Source organism: Macrosteles quadrilineatus, unplaced genomic scaffold, assembly GCF_028750875.1.
Source record: "Macrosteles quadrilineatus isolate MER2022 unplaced genomic scaffold, UCM_ALF_1.0 Scaffold_24__1_contigs__length_1734639, whole genome shotgun sequence".
NCBI classification, from domain to species: domain Eukaryota; kingdom Metazoa; phylum Arthropoda; class Insecta; order Hemiptera; family Cicadellidae; genus Macrosteles; species Macrosteles quadrilineatus.
The window spans coordinates 506,003-524,997 of record NW_026542617.1 but is presented as its reverse complement, the minus strand read 5'-3'; the positions used below and the strand labels follow the sequence as shown (position 1 = coordinate 524,997).

At 35.2% G+C, this 18,995-nt stretch overlaps 1 protein-coding gene across 1 annotated transcript in view; it reads right to left on the bottom strand.

Moving 5' to 3' along the window:
- LOC129005580 (GATA zinc finger domain-containing protein 1-like) overlaps positions 1-18,995 on the bottom strand; it is a 32,605-nt gene that overhangs the window by 8,775 nt on the left and 4,835 nt on the right. Inside the window, exons 2-3 of the mRNA XM_054434503.1 lie at positions 16,312-16,371; positions 6,280-6,469 (exon numbers count right to left, since the gene is read on the bottom strand). Coding sequence (XP_054290478.1) covers positions 6,280-6,469; positions 16,312-16,371 — 250 coding nt within the window. The remainder of the gene's footprint in view (positions 1-6,279; positions 6,470-16,311; positions 16,372-18,995) is intronic.

Here is an 18,995-nt window from a genome sequence, read left to right as displayed (position 1 = left end):
AATACACCCAAATAAAAATGTAAGCCTGGAAGTACTGATTTCAGTCAAACAGAATTCAAACTCTTTTTCAATTAAAAGTGGTTGAACAGAAGCTAAGTTAATACACTTAAAATTCACATTTTTGTGGGTTAATATCATTACACCACCACCTCGCCCTAAACTTCTGGAGAAATGTGATGCAGTTATATAATTAGACAGATTAATTAAGCCAAGTTCATCCTTTGTCATCTTATGCTCAGTAAGGGCTATTACATCAGGTTCTATTTCATTGAGAAAGATTTCCAGAAGATCTAGGCGAGATGGTAGATGCTGAACATTGTGGTGTAGAATGGAAAAAACATCTTTACATTTATTATTTATGTGACTAGTTGATATATCTTGGAATGATGGTGTTTGAAAACGGTTTGGTATAATTATCTTGGTGGATGTGTCAGAACAATTTGTGAGTTTAAAGGACAGGTAGATTGGAGTACACTATGTGGTTCTGTAGGAATATTTACAATTAATGATGGGTTTAAGGAGTTAAGATTCTGGGGAACATTTTTTCTTATTATATTACTTGCATCCTTGGCACAATTACTCTGCTTTTGCACTTCACTTATAACACACTGGACACTATCAGGGGCTTTTCCGACTGTCATGTTGTATTGGAGTTGCTGCTGGGCCGGAGATTGGTAAGATCCCTCACTGCCACTCTGCACCAGCGTGGATGGTCCAGATAATGTTGAGATTGGTGTAAGAGTATTGGTCTCTGTAGTAGTCTCTATAGTGGTTGTCTCCAGAGAGGCGTTAGTAGATGATGGTGTTGGAGTAATGGTGTCCGTAGCATGTGGAGCTGAAGTGTTTGGTGCGTCTCCTGGTTTCAATAGTTTTTCCCACTCTGCTGCCAAACTGTTCCCATCAGAGGAATTATTCACTTCATTCACAACTACTGAGACTTCTGCGCCAGTATTTTCTTGAAACTTCATTAGGTTTTTTATAAAAATGAATGGCGCCACTTTGTCTTTAACGCATCCAAGTGGAGAACAGATCAGTCGCTTTAGGTTCTTCTTTTTGAAGTCTTCTGTGAGCGCTTCAAATGCTTTCTCATAGTAACCAATAGTGGGCTTTCCAAAGTAATGAGATTTTGTAACCAATCCATAGACTGTGGAGCCATCTTTAATTTGTTGACTGGTCAGGTGTTGGTTGATAAAGTCAGCCAAAGTTGGTTTGCCAAAGAAACTCTTGAAAACCACAGCGACACCTGCTGACATGTTCTTAATGTGCCAAATATCTGCAGAGATACAATGTGCAAAAGCTGTGTCTGGTCGGTTGGAGAGTTTATTTATGATATCTGTTATGTCGGTTCTCACTACTTTTATAGGCCCACTATTGCTCCTGAGATTAAAAGGTGTCTTCGGAACAGATGATGGAGAGTGTTCTGCAGGATCAAAAGTTGTTGTCTTGGTTCTTAAATTGGACTCAGTACTGAAGGGTTTGTTTAGCCAATTTGCAATACTCCTGGATACAACAGTTTTTCCTGTCTGATTTAAATGATATCCATCTTTAGTATAATGTTTTTTCGAGTTAAGTTTATGACTATAGTTATTTGTGCAACTAGTGAGAAAAGTGAGCAATTGACTCACTCGAGAGAAATCCTTACTCACGAGCCGTAGGCGAGTGAGGAATGGTTTTTCGAGTGAGGCAATTGTACTTTGAACTCGAGTTGCACATTATACTTTTCCTACAGTTAAAGTTACCATATAACAAATAAATTTGTGAAGAAACATAACCTATTTTTACACAGAAGTGAACTTTTAATATAACATTTAATGTGAAGTGACAAATACAACAGTACAACAGCTGACCAGCTGATTTACAGCCAGTGCTGCCAACGTATTTCGCGCGCATACGACGTTGCCTGCATGTTACGCGCTCACTATTTCGTGCCTTCGCGTTGCAAATCTGGAGTGAGACAAAGTAATTAGAGTGAGACAATGTTAACATTGTCTCACTGATGAGCGAATTGGCCACTTTGCTTTCTCAAATCAGTGAGAGAACATGTACATTATTAGGTAACTGTAGGAAAAAAATTAAGTACTTCACATTCATTTTGATTGACAGAGACAATAGCCAGGAATTACATTCATCTATCTCAAAAAATTGTTTCCCATTTTCTGGCTGTTGATAGATGTAGGGTAACTCTGTCAATATAATCCTTGCTTTGGAAGACTTAATAAGCGATTCGATCTTTGCTAAGGCTAGTTTGAAATGTGCTGGTTCTGTGTTGTTAGTTCCCCCCATCAAGACAACACAGTCATCTTCTTGAAAATTCTCCAAGGTTTTAGCCAATTGTTCCACCACATATAAGAGTGAGGCACCTGGGTAGAATACAGATGATACCCTATACTGAGGCATAAGAGGGGATAGCATATCGGCAATATTTCTAGCATGACTGTCCCCGGTTATATAGAAATTTGGTTTTCTATTTGATTCAATTCGATGCAAGGTCTTGAGATCTTCTGATGGCAATGTAGTTTTTTTGTTTTCTGTCCTACCATGATTTTTCCTTTCAGTGACAACAAACTTGTTCTTCCTATTAGTTTTAATTTTTACTCTAGTCTGTTTGCTTTTTATTTTCTCCTTAATAAGATGATTTGGTGCAGCATCATTATGGTCAATGTTATTCAGATTTTGATTAGTTTCCTGGAGACTCACAAGTGCACTAAATTTATTGTTGGTCTGAACAATATTGACTGGTAAGACATTTTCCTTGCTTGCGCGTCTACTTTTCTTATAGGATCTGCTCACACGTATCCATTCATCGCCTGGCTTGATTTTAGTACTATTCTCAGTAGAACCTTTGGTTGTACCATAGACTAAGCAACACAAGTAGACTCCTCATCCCATTGTAAATTTTGAAGCTTGTTTTTTGTGTCTAGTTCATGTATGTCCACACTGATCGCTGGGGTAGACAAAATTTTGTTTCTATTATTTTAGTGTTATTTTCATGATTTGTGCTTTACTATTTGGTTATATAACTAGGAAACCAGTTATTGTTTATGATTAAATCGTATTATTTGGTTAAATAAGGTTTAAAATAACTGAAATAACAAGAAACAAATTGTAAACAAAACATAACCTCTACAGTTGGACGTACAGAACTAACAATGAAATTGGCTTCAGCTGTTCCATAAGGATGACAAATCTACTTAGGGAGTATGATTTATCTATGGTTGTACATAGCTGAATATTTTTAGATTGCAAAGTTTGTGTACCAGTTGTGCATGTTTCGGTTGGCAAAAAGGAGCTATTTTTATTTTTACAAAAATGTGTATCAAACCAATCATGTAAAGGCACTTGCTTATGTTGGGGGCTTTGACAGTAGAAATCAGTGACTAGCTTTGTGTAGACTAGTACATTTATTCCACACTCATAGTTGTTCTTTTGCTGGGCACAGGGAATATTCACAAGAGTACTGTCCTCTAGCTTAATATTAGACATAAGTTTGCGTGCACTGAGCTCATTGTGATTAGAGCTTGAGTCAAAATGAAAGGTCAATTTCCTAGGGATGTCAAATATTAAAAGACTCCAATGGGATCCAGAATCTTCCATGTCGGGGGTAAGGCGATCACTCAGACAACAAAACACATATCTGCAGGACTTGAAGAGCATGACCTCCAGTTCAAATTGAGCATCTTCTTGACAACTGTGTTTAAGAATTTCTGTTGTAAGAGGGCCTAGAAAAAGAATAGATGCTTTATCAAGATCAGGGTTCACACTAAATGAATGAAAGTAAGACTGAAGAATGGTGTCGTCCACCCATCGTGCTTTGTCCCAAGCTACATCGTCAGACCTTAATAGCTTAGAAACTTCTCCAGCATCCTTTTCAACCTCCAGCTTTTTTAGTTTGATCTCAATTTTGGTTTTGTATTGTTTCAGTTCAGACATCTGATCCTTAAAAACCTCTAATTCTTTCAAACTTGCTTCAGAGTTCATTCTTTCTATCTTGAGCTTTTCTGTTTCTTGACGTAAAAGTGCCTTTAATGTATCAATTTGTGACTTATATTCCTTAAGTTGAGTTAAATATTTCTGCTTGTCATCTTCCAATTGAGATACTACATTAATCCTAAGTTCTACTTCCTTTTTTGTTTTATCATGTGTGTTTTGTAATTTAGCTGAGCATTCGTCCTCTAATTTACTAATTTCTCCTGACAAAGAAAGCAGTTTTTCTTCAAGTTCTTTGACCTTAGCCTCACCTTGCTGTTCAAGTTTAACCCTATCATTTTTTAAGTCATGAACTTGTTGTTTCAAAGTATCATTTTCCTCCAGCAGCAGAACTCCAGCTTCTGCTGCTATGGTCAGTGACGTATTAGGATCCAACTCCGTATCATTGTTTAGGGTTGAAATTCTTTCTTTCAGGGTCAATAGGGAGTTATTGTCATTAGATGAAAAACAATCCTCACATTTCCAATCATGATTTTTCTCCTTGCAAATTTTTTTTTAAATCTATATTTTTCATATTTATACATTTGCTGTGGAACCATAGATTGCAAGCTCCATTGCACAGAACACCTGACGTGACTACACCTTTCCCACATGTTCCACATGGGAATTTTGTCATTTTATTTATCTGGAATGGACTATATATATATATAAACTTTATATTATTTTATTTATGAGCTAATAGTTTAAGGAATCGCCTAACACAGGCTCATTATTCATTCCATCAGCCAATAATCATTTCTCAAAATAATCAGTAGTATAAGATAAGTCCAGGTGTAGGGTTTGTTTACCTTTTAAAAGTTAAAAGTCCAATGTAAACAAACTCCCCTTTAAAAAACAAAGAAAATGTGTATGCACATGTCAATTAATTAATAGTAAAAATGTTCAGCAAGTTAAAATATAGAATTATTTTATATTTAAAAAAAATAATTCAATTATAATACGTTAAATTAATAAAAGTCCAGGACAATGTAAACAAACAGACGACACAAGTCCACCTGAGTTACTTGGTGATCCTGACCTTGTCCGGGTCTTATCAGCAGGTTCAGCAGGTTTGCGCAACCAGGTCTTATCAGGATATTTGTGCAACCAGTTATCTATCACATTCCAACTGTGCTGGACAGATAATGTCCTGGATCTTCACTATCACCGACTATTTCACTCTATGTTTTTCTGAACGAAAAGAGGTATGTTAATAATTCACTTTTAACTGATAAAAAATAGATTGTGTAGGCTAAAAATAACTGATTTTAAAAGATAAACGAGAGCACTTCCAAAGATTATTTTAGCTATCCGCCATCTTGATGACGTGTCCGACCATGACAAGACCGGGTCATGGTCGGAATGGCCAAAAGGTCGGATATCGAGACAGTTCGGTCCCCGCGATATCAGTAATCGTCTCCCGCGACCGAGGCAACACTCATGATCATTTCTTGCTGTTCCGGCAACATCGGTAATCGTCTCTCGTGACCACGTCAACACCCGTGAGCATGTCTTACGGTCTCGGCAACAGTAGCAATCGTTTGCCACGATATCGGCAACATCCGTGATCAAGCATCGGACACTAGGTCGGATATCCCGAGGAGTCGGTTATTCCGAGGTCGGTGTTCTACTGTAATGTGATTTTTAGATGTTTCTTAAACCTGAGTAAATAAGACTCTGGATTTAGCTGTTGAGGAAGCTGCTTAAAAAGGTTTATTCCATTAAAAAAAAAATTATGTTGAAAAATAAATTTAATGGACAGAGATTTTTAAGTTGTAAGATGAATGCACGTAAGGAGTTATACTGTTACTGTAGTTAGTGTTGATGTTTAATATTGGTTAATACTTTTAATTTCCCATATGGAGAACAGGGCCGTATTTCCCTAACGGCAGACACGGCGGTTACCGCGGCCTTGGTCTAGAAGGGGGCCTCACATGGGGTCTAAAATTTTTTTTATAAATTTATTTTACCAATAATCGGTTTTGCCGCGATCGCGGGAGACTTTGATGAAATCTGCGCGACCACAGAAAATCAACCGCCGTTAACGTAGAAGCTTGTCACTATTCATCCGCAATCGCAGATGATATCCGGGATATTATCGCGACCGCGGGAGTCGAAGATCAGGTCCCTGCTAACTTGGAAGATCCTCACAATTTCATCATGATCGAAGGAGACGAAGATTATGTCTCCACACAGATTATGTCCCATTTGTTAACATGGTGAGCGATTTTTAAACTTAGCGCCCACCGCAGGAGCGAACTAGGGGTGGCATGGCCTTTATGATACATTTAAATTTTTCATTGAAAAACTTACCAAGTACATATGACATAGGATCAAATCCTTTGTCTTTGAATGGCGAATCATTACGAGTTGGCAATAACCAGGTAATGGAAGCACTCGGTTCACAATACATGTCACTGAGGAACAAGTCAAGCTGAGCGTAGTATATACCTCCCTCCACATCACGAACTGACACTATATCCCCGCTTCTCCAAACTGTTTGCTGAAACAACATTAGTCTTAGTCATTATTATTTTTGATTGGTCATAAACAAATTACTTAAAATTAAAAGGCTATATGCTCTCTGACGTATATGGATTCAACACTGAGCTTTAAACCCCCTTAAGATTGTTATGTACACATAACAAATTATCAGTAAACATTTACTACAATTTAAATTGTAATTGTAATTTTTTATGTAGGGTGAGTGCACCAGTGAATGACCACCCTCGAGTAAATTACTGTTTCGTATAAACAAATTAATTTCAAGCTTTTTGTTTTGCCTAATCTTCTAGCCAACCACAAACAAACTTTGGAACCTGATTGGAGTCTACCCTGCAATTGGTTGGAAACTTTGTAACACATACAAAATTAAGTGTTCAAACTAGTTCATCTTCAAGCTTCCCACTATGGCGACTTGTACAAACAAGGTTGGTCGTATTTGTTATGGCTCTTAGACTATTGGTGGAAACTGCAATATATTATATGATGTAATTCCAGTAAACATGGTAAGGTACAATTTTGTAGGTACTCATTTAAAGATCAAAATCCTAACCAACAATAAACAGTAGGTCATTTACTGGATTACAACTTTGGGAATAACCAGTGAATTACGGTTTTGGTCCCTATCTAGTTTTGGATTCAATTTCTTTTAAAGTTTAGGAAACAATGTTTTCTGACAGATTAAGTATTTGCTAAGAAACAGATTTTTTTCAGAAATCAAGGTTACACTATAACTGAAATTTGGCTGCAGGTTAAAGGTTATGGTAACTTACTTAGATGAAAAGAGGTAATTCACTAGAACCAATATGGCAACTATCCTGAAATGGTCATTTTGATTGCATACAGGGTGTGCAGCTTTAATGTGAGAATTTTAAACAGTGTGTATTTGGTGAAAATGAGGTGGGGTCACAGTTTAAAAATGTTCTGATTTTAGCGAATTTCCCATATAGGGAATAAGCTATTACCGTACCATAGTACTCATAGTAAGACCTGGACCCGGGACAGATTTACTTTTTTGTTTTGAAGTCCCCAGAGGCAAAAAACACCCTCCGTTCAAATTCATATATACAGGGTGTTTGGTAGTCAGTGTCAAATATTATAAGGCATTATTATGCCCGCAAATTGCGATAAAAATACGCAATTGATACTCAATTTTTTAAATTGCGATAAAAATACGCAATTTGGATAGTCATATCTCACTCCTACTTCTGGCAACAGCCATTTTTAGATTTTTCAAAATTTCTTGACATTGCCTAGTAAAATCTCACATTTCTCAACTTTTAACCTACATAATGATATTTTCAGATGCATTTTTAGAATCGTCATTAACTTTTCTATCAGAAGACGTATAATATGGTACAGCTAAACCCATTTAAAAGTTTGTAAATTGGACTTAAATAACCAATTTGGAAAAAATCTAAAAAAAAGGGTGCTACAACTCGCATAAGAAAATTTTTTATCAAGTCGTAAAAACTGTCAAATAGTATAAAAAATTAAAAAACATCTCCACATTTTAAGCTTTAAAATTATATGCAATATGTGACATGTTATGTCAGCCTAAGGGGAGAAATATGAAGCTTTGAATTATTAAATACCAGGTTAGTATAGAGTATTTTATGAAAACACAAGTCAGAAGTAATTATAAGAATGAATAATTAACATTATATTTGCAATTTAAGTGATGTTACAGAATAAATTTTGAAATACAAGGAAATATTATTTAGTTTAATTGAATACAAACAGAAAGGTGGAAGAGCCGCACCTTAAGAATTTTAAATACGTTGTTAAAACTTACATGACTGTGTGTTTTTTTAGCTTTTCTTCATTGCTGCAACTGTAATCTTACAGTATAGGAAAGGGTCCTCTCAACTTTTTTACAACTAGGCCTACTGTATAGACATAGACATTCTTTACATGTGTTGGTACATACAGAATAGGTGCATTGTCAGAGTTAAAATTATCAGAACATAACAAATAAAATAGTAATCAAGAAGATGATATAAATTAACAAAATTGAATGATAAAACTATTCTAAACTAAAGGGGCATTGTGAAAATATGCAATTAAATAAAAGGCTCTGTAAATTAAGAGTTCAACTATATTATCTTTAAAATTATTTTCATTTAACAACTTATAGCTTGCAGGCAGCACATTGCACAGCCTCAGCCCAGTGGACTTTTTTCATAAAGGGTCAAACGGTGCCTTAAAATTTTTTTTTTGTTTATGTTAGTTTAATGACGCTATGCAAGACATATTGTCTAAACTTTGTGAATAAAGAATATTTGATTGATTGATTGATTGCCTTGGAAATCTAAAAATGTTTTCATTTTGATTTTGAGTATATTATACAGCTTTCTCAAGTCCTTTTCATTTTATAAATCTGTAGCATACAATTCACTATTTAAGGAATGCCCAAACAAGGAATAAGATAGCAAAAGATCAGGGAATCTGCCTGCCCATGCAACGGGTCTTCCTCGTCCAAATCCAGATGACTTAAGTCTCTTACCTCATTAGTGTAATGAAAAGAAGTGCTATTTTAAAATTGTATAGCCTATGTACTTCATATTTAAGTTTGACCAAAATCTAAGTGATCCAAGACTGCAGTTAAGGTGTGCTGCAAAACCTAGATGGGTTTGCCAATTTTAGTTTGTCTAATAAACATATGTCCAATATACATATGTTGTAAAATATATGTCCAAATTTAATTAACTGTTAAATAATTTACGTGTGCAGTGTATGCATCAAGAACATGCATGAGACATAACCTGTATTTAAGATTCTTAAGGTGCAGCTTATCCATGATTTGTGTATATTTACAATAAAAAATATATTATTAGTCCTACCTTGTATTTGAAAAATTGGGGTGTCGCATCCGAACCTGGGTGCGAGCGAAGGAGGATCAGGTGCTCGAAATAATTAACACACTTTACGTTAAGAAAAACCGCATTGGTGTGCGGGAGCCGGTGAGGTAGGACGATGACTGTTGTACAGAGAGTGTCGGGTGATCGAGGTAGCAGTGGGAACGGAAGGTGGTGTGATGGAAACAACCAATGGGGTTAGTTTATTTGATCAGGCCATATGACGTCACATCGTACGATATCTAACGGTACATGGATCGAGCTAGCAAATTTAATACTTGTAATATTTGAATCTGAATTAGAAATATATAATTCATTTTATAATTAAATTAATACACTACATTTCCTCCGCCCTTACTTTTGAACATAGCTTGTATAAAATTTTTATGGAAAAATGTATACACACAAATTGAAAACATCAGTAATGAAAATAAAAACACAATTTGAAAACATCAGAGTTAAAAACAACTTTAAAGATTGTAAACATCGGTGCTGAAAATAAACAGAAAAATATTGAAACATAAGTGCTGAAAATAAACACAAAAATATTGAAACATCAGTGCTGAAAATAAACACAATAGAATTGCAAACAAGCGTAAATATAAAACCATAACAAACAATTACAAATCCATTTTCTTTGGAGGATTCCTATCCCGTTGTGGATATCGCCTAGTATTAGTTGTAACAGGTGACGTAGCAGTCAGCTGATCGGGTTGTAAAGAATGGCGTTTCGCAACAATAGGACTATGCCGCTCGGACTGGCGTGTAGTTGGTGAGTGACGCGTAGTAGTGGGAGAACTCAGCTGTTGAGGCTGGGTGTGCTGGTGGGGCGGCCTGGCTGGTGACGACATCGGTGCTGACGATACACAGGAAGTAGTAACAGCTGATGTTGACGTCACGGGATCGTAGTATCTGCTATGTTCCGTGTTGATGTTGCTGCCTGATTGCAAGCCTACCAGCTGATCTATGTGTCGCTTCCAAGTTGAGCCTGTCTCTAGTTGTACAATGTATGTTTCTGGCCCTAGTCGTCTAACAACCGTACATTCAACCCACTTATCCTTCCCTCTATAGTCTCTTGCTAGTACACATTGTCCTATAGCTAATTGTCTAGTATGAGTACCCCTTGCATTTATGATCTGTTTCTCTTGTTTTTGAGCAACAGTTGACTGAATGTTTGGTCTGATTAAATCTAACCTAGTTCTTAATGGTCGATTAAACATAAGTTTGGCGGGAGATTCACAAGTGGTACTATGGACTGTGTTACAATAAGAGATAAGAAATCTACGTAAAGCTATATTTACATCCTCATTTTCAAAGATTGCACATTTTAATCTTTTCTTTACTGATTTTACCGCGTTCTCAGCTTGGCCAATAGAAGCTGGATGGTAAGGTGGAGTCAAGATTTGTCTTATTCCATTCTGTTTCAAAAATTTTGAAAATTCCTCAGAACAAAAAGGTGGACCATTATCACTAACTATTATTTCTGGTAAGCCAAATCTACAAAACATAGGCCTGAGTTTGTCAATGGTCTGTTTGGCTGAAGTGGAACTAACAAGTTCTACCTCAATCCATTTACTATGGGCGTCTAGTACAATTAAATATATTTGTCCTTTTAATGGTCCAAGGAAATCGACATGAATTCTTTGCCAAACATTGGGAGGAAATTCCCATACATGAAGTTTACTTTTAACAGGAGATTCCCGCTGTGCAAGACACGCTGAGCAACTGTTAGTCACGGCCTCAATATCCTTATCAATAGAAGGCCACCATAAATACGACCTGGCTAACGACTTCATTTTTACAACTCCTAGATGTCCATTATGTAATTCTTTTAATAAAGCCCCTCTTAAGGATTTTGGAATGACTACTCTATAGCCCCACATTAGTATTCCGTGTTCAACTGTTAGCTCAGCTTGCCTTTTGACATAGTCACTTAGATTAACGTCCGAATTGATTGGCCAGCCGTACAAAACAAATCCAAGGATTCTGTTTAACTCACTGTCTTTTTGAGTTTCCTTACGCACATCATTAAAATCTATTGGTACATCGCACTCTGATATACATTGGAGATATGTTCCTAAATAATCAATATTTACATTACTTTCTTCCCTGTCATTACAATTTAGCGGAAGTCTAGACAATCCATCCGCGTTACCATGATTTTGTGACTTAACATAATTAATGTCGTAATCGTAACCTGACAAAAATAACGCGTAGCGTTGTAGTCTGCCAGCTGCAAATGCTGGTAACCCTTTTTTCGAACCAAATATAGCTAATAGTGGTTTATGGTCTGTACAAAGAGTGAACTTCCTGCCCCATAAATACTGATTGAATTTATTTACACAGAAAACAATGCTTAGTGCTTCTTTGTCTATTTGAGAATAGTTCCTTTCTGCTGAGTTTAGTACTCTACTTGTGAATGAAATTGGTCTTTCTATTCCATTTTTGTCAACAATGCTTAACACTCCTGCGATGCCGTAGGGTGACGCATCACATGACAATTTAATTGGCAAGTCTGGGTTGTAGTGCGCTAGCACATTAGCTGAAACTAATCTTTCTTTTATAGCTTCAAACGCCTTTTGACATGACAAAGACCATTTAAAAACTACGTCTTTCCTTAATAATTGATACAAGGGTGTTAGAATGGTAGCAACATTTGGTACAAACTTTGCATAGTAATTAACTAGACCTAGAAAACCCTTGAGCTGTGTAACATCTTTTGGAACTGGTGCCTCTACAATGGCTTTGACTTTATCTTTGGATGTGGCAAGACCCTCTTGGCTAATTACGTACCCTAAGTACTCTAAGCTATCACTGAAAAATTGACATTTATCTTTACTAACAGTTAACCCTGTTGTCTTTAGCCTACTACACACTTCTCTTAGTCTCGACAGGTGTTCAGCTGTGTCAGCTCCGGTAACAATAATATCATCAAGAAATGACGCTACACCCGGGATACCTTGTAGTGTTTGCTCAATTACCCGTTGAAAAATACCTGGGGCAGAAGATATTCCGTAACAAAGTCGGTTATATGCAAATAACCCCTTGTGTGTACTTATGGTACAAAGTTTCTTACTTTCATCGTCTAACCTAAGTTGCATATAGGCTGATGATAAATCTATTTTAGAAAATTGTTTTCCTTTCTGTAAGATTGCAAAAAGATCTTCAATGCGAGGTATAGGATGTCTATCTACTTCTAGATATGGATTTAAGGTAACTTTGAAGTCACCGCAAATGCGTATTTTGCCATTACGTTTTAGTACGGGAACAATAGGTGTACCCCAATCACTAGTTGAAACAGTGGAAATGATACCATCGTCAACTAAACATTGTAATTCCTGTTCTACTTTGTCTTTTAAAGAATAAGGTATAGGTCTTGGTTTGCAATACTTAGGTACTACATTTGATTTGAGCTTTAACTTAACAGGATCTCCATTGTAACAGCCTAGCTTAGTGGTAAATACCTCTGGGAATTCGTTTAATAAATCTCGCACAACTTTAGACTCATTGCCGGATTCTACTTTTACTTCATCTGAAGTCGACATTACACTATTTACATTGTTGGGGATACTAACAACGATTTGGAGATCTTTAATCCAATCCCGACCAATTAGAGGATTAGCACCATTGCTTATAACATACAATGATAGGCATTTTTCTACTGATTTGTACTTAACATTAACATTGATTTTACCTACAGGTTTGATTTTTTCATGAGTATAGGAGCTCAGATCTAGATCTGTGGGGTTTAGTTTTACATCACTTAAGTGCTTATTGTAAAATTGTTCCGAAACAACAGAAACACAAGCACCTGAATCTACTTCAAATCTCATTTGTTTACCTTGTACTTGCAAATCTATTTTAATAGGTAAAAATTGCCGTCTAGTGGCATGTAACGTACCGAAACAATGGCACTGCACTGTAAAACGCGCTTCCTTTATCCACGCAGTAGGTTGTCGCACTCGTCGCCATTGTCGCATCCGAACCTGGGTGCGAGCGAAGGAGGATCAGGTGCTCAAAATAATTAACACACTTTACGTTAAGAAAAACCGCATTGGTGTGCGGGAGCCGGTGAGGTAGGACGATGACTGTTGTACAGAGAGTGTCGGGTGATCGAGGTAGCAGTGGGAACGGAAGGTGGTGTGATGGAAACAACCAATGGGGTTAGTTTATTTGATCAAGCCATATGACGTCACATCGTACGATATCTAACGGTACATGGATCGAGCTAGCAAATGTAATACTTGTAATATTTGAATCTGAATTAGAAATATATAATTCATTTTATAATTAAATTAATACACTACAGTTCATTTGTCCGAGTTTGTCAAAAATTACAAAATATTAGAAAAATCAGTTGTCCGAGTTTCATTTGTCCGAGTTTTGATAAATAATTAATAATATTTAGATAAATCATCTGTCCGAGTTTTCATTTGTCCGAGTTTATTAAATTTATTTTTTTAAATATCGAAATATCAAGTGTCCGAGTTTTTAACTGTCCGAGTAGGGTCAACATCAAAAATGTGACACCGAGCGCCGAGACAGGCGTCTCAGGCGCCTGCTCAGAAGCCGATGTAAACCTCTTCTGTGAAGAAGTCGGGCATCGTGCGAGAGCCCCTCACGTCGACTTAAGAAAGATAATTATAAAATTAATTTTATAATTCTTTTATTATAAAATTATTTTTTTAATTTTTTTTATATTTTTTATTATAAAATTAAACTGTCATTACCTAACACAACCAACCAAACTTACTGATAATATAAAAAAGATATAAAAGATAAAAATTGGATGAAGGTTTACTTATAATTTTTTATTATAAAATTAATTTGGAAATGTTTTATTATAAAATTAAACCGTCATAAGCTAAACTAACCAACCAAACTTGTTGATAATGTAAAAAAGATATAATATAATTTTTTTTAGTCTACGTGAGGAGCTCTCGCACAATGCCCGACTTCTTCGCAGAAGAGGTTTACATCGGCTTCTGACCAGGCGCCTGAGACGCCAGTCTCGGCACGCTGTGTCACATTTTTGATGTTGACTCTACTCGGACAGTTGAAAACTCGGACACTTGATATTTTGATATTTTTAAAAATAATTTAATAAACTCGGACAAATGAAAACTCGGACAGTTGATTTATCTAAATATTATTAGTTATTTATCAAACCTCAGACAAATGAAACTCGGACAGATGATGTGATCCCAAAATTTGTTCGGTAAAAATAATCTAAATTACATATGATCAGTATCTTCGTAATCACAGCTAACGTGTGTATTGATAAATATCACTACTTTTGCGTGGAATTCAAAGCACTACAACTAGTTTGGGGTGTACTATACACTACAGAATTTGATTTTACAAGTTTACTTGGGGTATACTTAACTATACAGATACCTTTTGCACACAACTTTCACTAAATGCATTCTTTTAATTGCGAGCAGTTAATGAAAAAGTGATTAATTTTATGTTTAACGCAATATTTCTCCCCTTAGGCTGACAACATGTCACATATTGCATATAATTTTAAAGCTTAAAATGAGGAGGTGTTTTTTATACTATTTGACAGTTTTTAACACGACTTGATAAAAAATGTTAAGCAAGTTGTAGCGCCCTTTTTATCGAGTTTTAAAAATTTGTTATTTAAGTCCAATTTACAAACTTTTGAATGGGTTAAGCTGTACCATATTGTATGTGTTCTGATAGAAAATTTAATGACGATTTTAAAAATGCAATTGAAAATATCATTATGCAGGTTAAAAGTTGAGAAATATGAGATTTTATTAGGCAATGTCAAGAAATTTGGGAAAATCTAAAAATGGCTGTTGCCAGAAGTAGGAGTGAGATATGAGTATCCAAATTGCGTATTTGTATGTACGCAATTTGGATAGTCATATCTCACTCCTACTTCTGGTATCAGTATATTATTGTATAACAGAGTATTTATTGTCTAATATTAATATTGATTATTATGCACTCAAATTTTGATGCAAATCAAAATTTGTGTGCATAATAATGCCTTAAAATATTTGACACTGACTACTAAACACCCAGACTATGAGAACGGGGGTTAATGGGGGGGGGGGGGTTTATGGGGTAAAAATTTGTTTTTGACTCTAAAAAAATAAAATTTCACAATTTCTAAAATTATCTAATTTCAATTTGTACATAATTTCATTATAAATAATAATCCTAATCAGCCAATTGGCCTTTCCTTAACTCCTAACCTAATTTCAATTTGATTACTCAAGAGATTTTGTTAGTAATGAATACCTTCGGACTACTTATTTTGGTTTTTTTCAATCACATATTTCTTACGGGATTGTACTATGGGAACACTCCCCCCACACCCATGAAATTCTTTTATTGCAAAAAAAAATTATAACGAACAATCCATAGGGCTGGCCCTGTGGATAGCTGTCGACTTCTTTTTTTATAAACCTTAAAATTATGACTATAGTAAATTTGTACATTTTCCACATACTCCTCTACACTAAAGCTAATCTTCATCAATTCACTTTTAGAGAGAGTATACGTTCTTACAATACAAGTGTCTAATCAATCTTGACATCACTGCCCATAGATTGGCCAAAATGTTTGAGTGGCTCATCAACAATCCATATTATTGTATAACAAAGTATTTATTGTCTAATATTAATATTGATTTTTAATTTAGAACCCACTATCTTTTCTAGTTTTAGTTTCTATTTCTGTTGAATATGTCTATTCCTTATAAAAAGGCCAATGACAATAAAGCTTTTGATTCTTGATTCTTGACATTAAATACATACTTGGCCAGAAGCCAAGTATACTAATACCAGGGTATTAAGTTATGTGTTAGTGTTACTAAAACTAAATGAAGATAGTGAAAATAAAAAAATGAAAATTAGGCATATGTTTTGTCTTTGTAAGAGACATAATGTGACTCTTTGTAAATCAGTTCACACACAAAATGAAGTAAATGTTACATAAGTAAACACATTACCTTGTAAAGCACCATTGTTGAGGTAGTATAAGTAGCACCAGACGGGGTCAGCTTTACTGGCTGAAATTAAAAAGAAAATTCCTGTTAGTTAATATTAAATCCATATACATACAGTTACAGTATTCAATATGTAAGTCGATTTGTCATTTTTTTGGTGGAGCTTTAGGATTTTCCCTCATTGTGCGTGTTATGGCCGACTGCGCATTGTATCCGTGTTTGTGGTTGTTAAATGTTTTATTGTGAATCGATAACGACAATGTGTTCAAATAATTAAAAGAAGATAAGAGGCTTAAAAATGATACTGTTGTTTAGAGACTAATCGCCCAAGACTAAACTAGAATCGATGACTTGAGGTAGGCTATATAAATCTATTTAAATATTTGGTAAAAATTTACAAAACCCAACTTACCTTAAATGAAATATTTCTGAAACATGAAATTGTGTAAAAAGAGTGTATATTGAAGTTAAAAACAAATAAAAATTTAAAACAATCCGAACAAACCGACCGGGGTTGTTGTACTTTGGTTAGGTTTTATTAAAAAAAAATATTTAACATATGATTTGGGGGGGGGGGGGAAATTAATATTGATGTTAAAAGAATATTAAGTATAACTAGTTCTAAAAAACCATACAAATCAAATCATGCTAAAAAAAAATACATTAAAGAGCCTCCATATTAGATATCTTGTGGATTTTCCAACTCGAGTAACAGAACACCCTAAAACTAGTATTGATAATTTCATAGTAAAAAAACCACGATTTTAAACTATCTATCGACGGTATTAGGCCTATAACCTGTCTTTCTAATCATGATGGTCAACTGTTAACCTAATTTATACCTTAATACTAACAAAAATAAACCATTTAAACGCAAATTACGTAAATTATCGGCTCAAAATATAGGTAGGCCTATATTATTTATTGAACCAAATCAGAAGTGAGCCCTGGACCAATGTTTACATGAGTTCCGATAATATAAAATATGAAGAGTTCTCAGACAGATTCATAATCCATTTCAACAATTCTTTCCCAAAAACCGTTAATGGTAAGAAGGAGAAAATATGCCCTGGCTCACAAACAACCTAAAAACTGAAAAAAAATTAACTAGGCCTAATACAATTGGCAAAAGATACATGTTTTAAAAATCAACCTCCATCACATGATCTATTAACACAAAATAATCATTAGGGTAAAAAAGAACCTAACTCAAGCCAAAATTAAATATTTTGAGAAAAAAATAAAAACCAGAGAATGTGCAAAAAACCATCTGGAGTAGCCTAATAGGTGTCAATTCAGAAGTTGGTAAATACACAATCTAAACACATAAAAAATATATCTTTAAGGGAACAAATTCTCGCTCAAGGTAATTCTTTGTCGGGCGTTTGGCACGTACTCACGAGTCCTATACATACAAATACGTGTGCATTATTTAACTTTGATGTTTTTAGTGCACAATGTAAAAAAAATTACCAACGTGAGAATCCAAAGGGGGGCCTCAGGCCCCCTCTTCTTCATAGGGATGGACCATCGAAGTAACACAACTGGAACAATGGGTAGATAGGAGATTTGGGATAAAAAGCTTATTCGTATCGAATATCACTTATCTAACCCTTTATTTGCCTTACACAACTATGCAATAATTTATGGTAAGTAATGCACAATGTGCTATTGGGAGTTGAACTAGATATATACAACAACTAACAACTATGAGTCACATGCATTCATTTTAATTTTTAAACCTTTATAAATATTTATGTATACTAACCTATTGTTTGTACAGTAATTATGATGATTTATTATGCTATGTGTTGCATATATTTCTTCATTGCCTTATTCTACCTTCTCAACTTCAACTACTTATTCTACGTTCAAGGTCATATTGCATTATATTTGGAGTGATTAGTTGATACACTTAGTAATTAACTTTTAAATTTATTATATATAGGCCTACAGGGTGGTAATAAAGTCCGAAGACAGTTAAATATTTTAAAAAATAATGTAGATAGAGCTACAATACTTGGTACAAAGTTACAGAGCATAAAACTGTATTTTAACACATATTCAGTGATCCAATAACTCTTCAGGGGGACGGCCCACAAGGAGTCGGAAGAAAATCTTAAATGGAAGCATCTAGATCAAATAAAAGGTCTTTTTTAGAAGAATACAATGCCGCAAAGCGCACTTCAAAAGGTTGATCCTGCGCAAAATGGCAGCCGTTCAAAGATTTCTTGAATCTGCCATTTTGAATCTTTGAACGACAGCCATTTTTTACTCAGGCGTTCTTTTGAGCTTGAATTTACGGCATTGAAATCTACTAGTGAAGACCTTTAACTTGATGTGCATATCGACCTATGCTTACGTTAACAATTTTCTTCCGATTCCTAGGGTGCCCCCTGAGGAGTAAGCATATAATAGCATTGCAAATTAAATGAATCTTTGAACAACTGTCATTCTTGGCTCGGTTGTCCGGCATTATATTCTGCTAGTAAAGACCTTTAATTTGATGTACATATGAACCTATGCTTCTATTTAAGATTTCCTTCTGACTCCTTGCGGGACGTCCCCATAATATGACAGAAAACTGATATTTCCTAAAAAAAGTAGATTTTTAGGGTAAAAACACAGTAAAGCCGGGCAGGTCGCATACTCGCATACACGCTGGTCCCCGCTTTACCACTGGTACA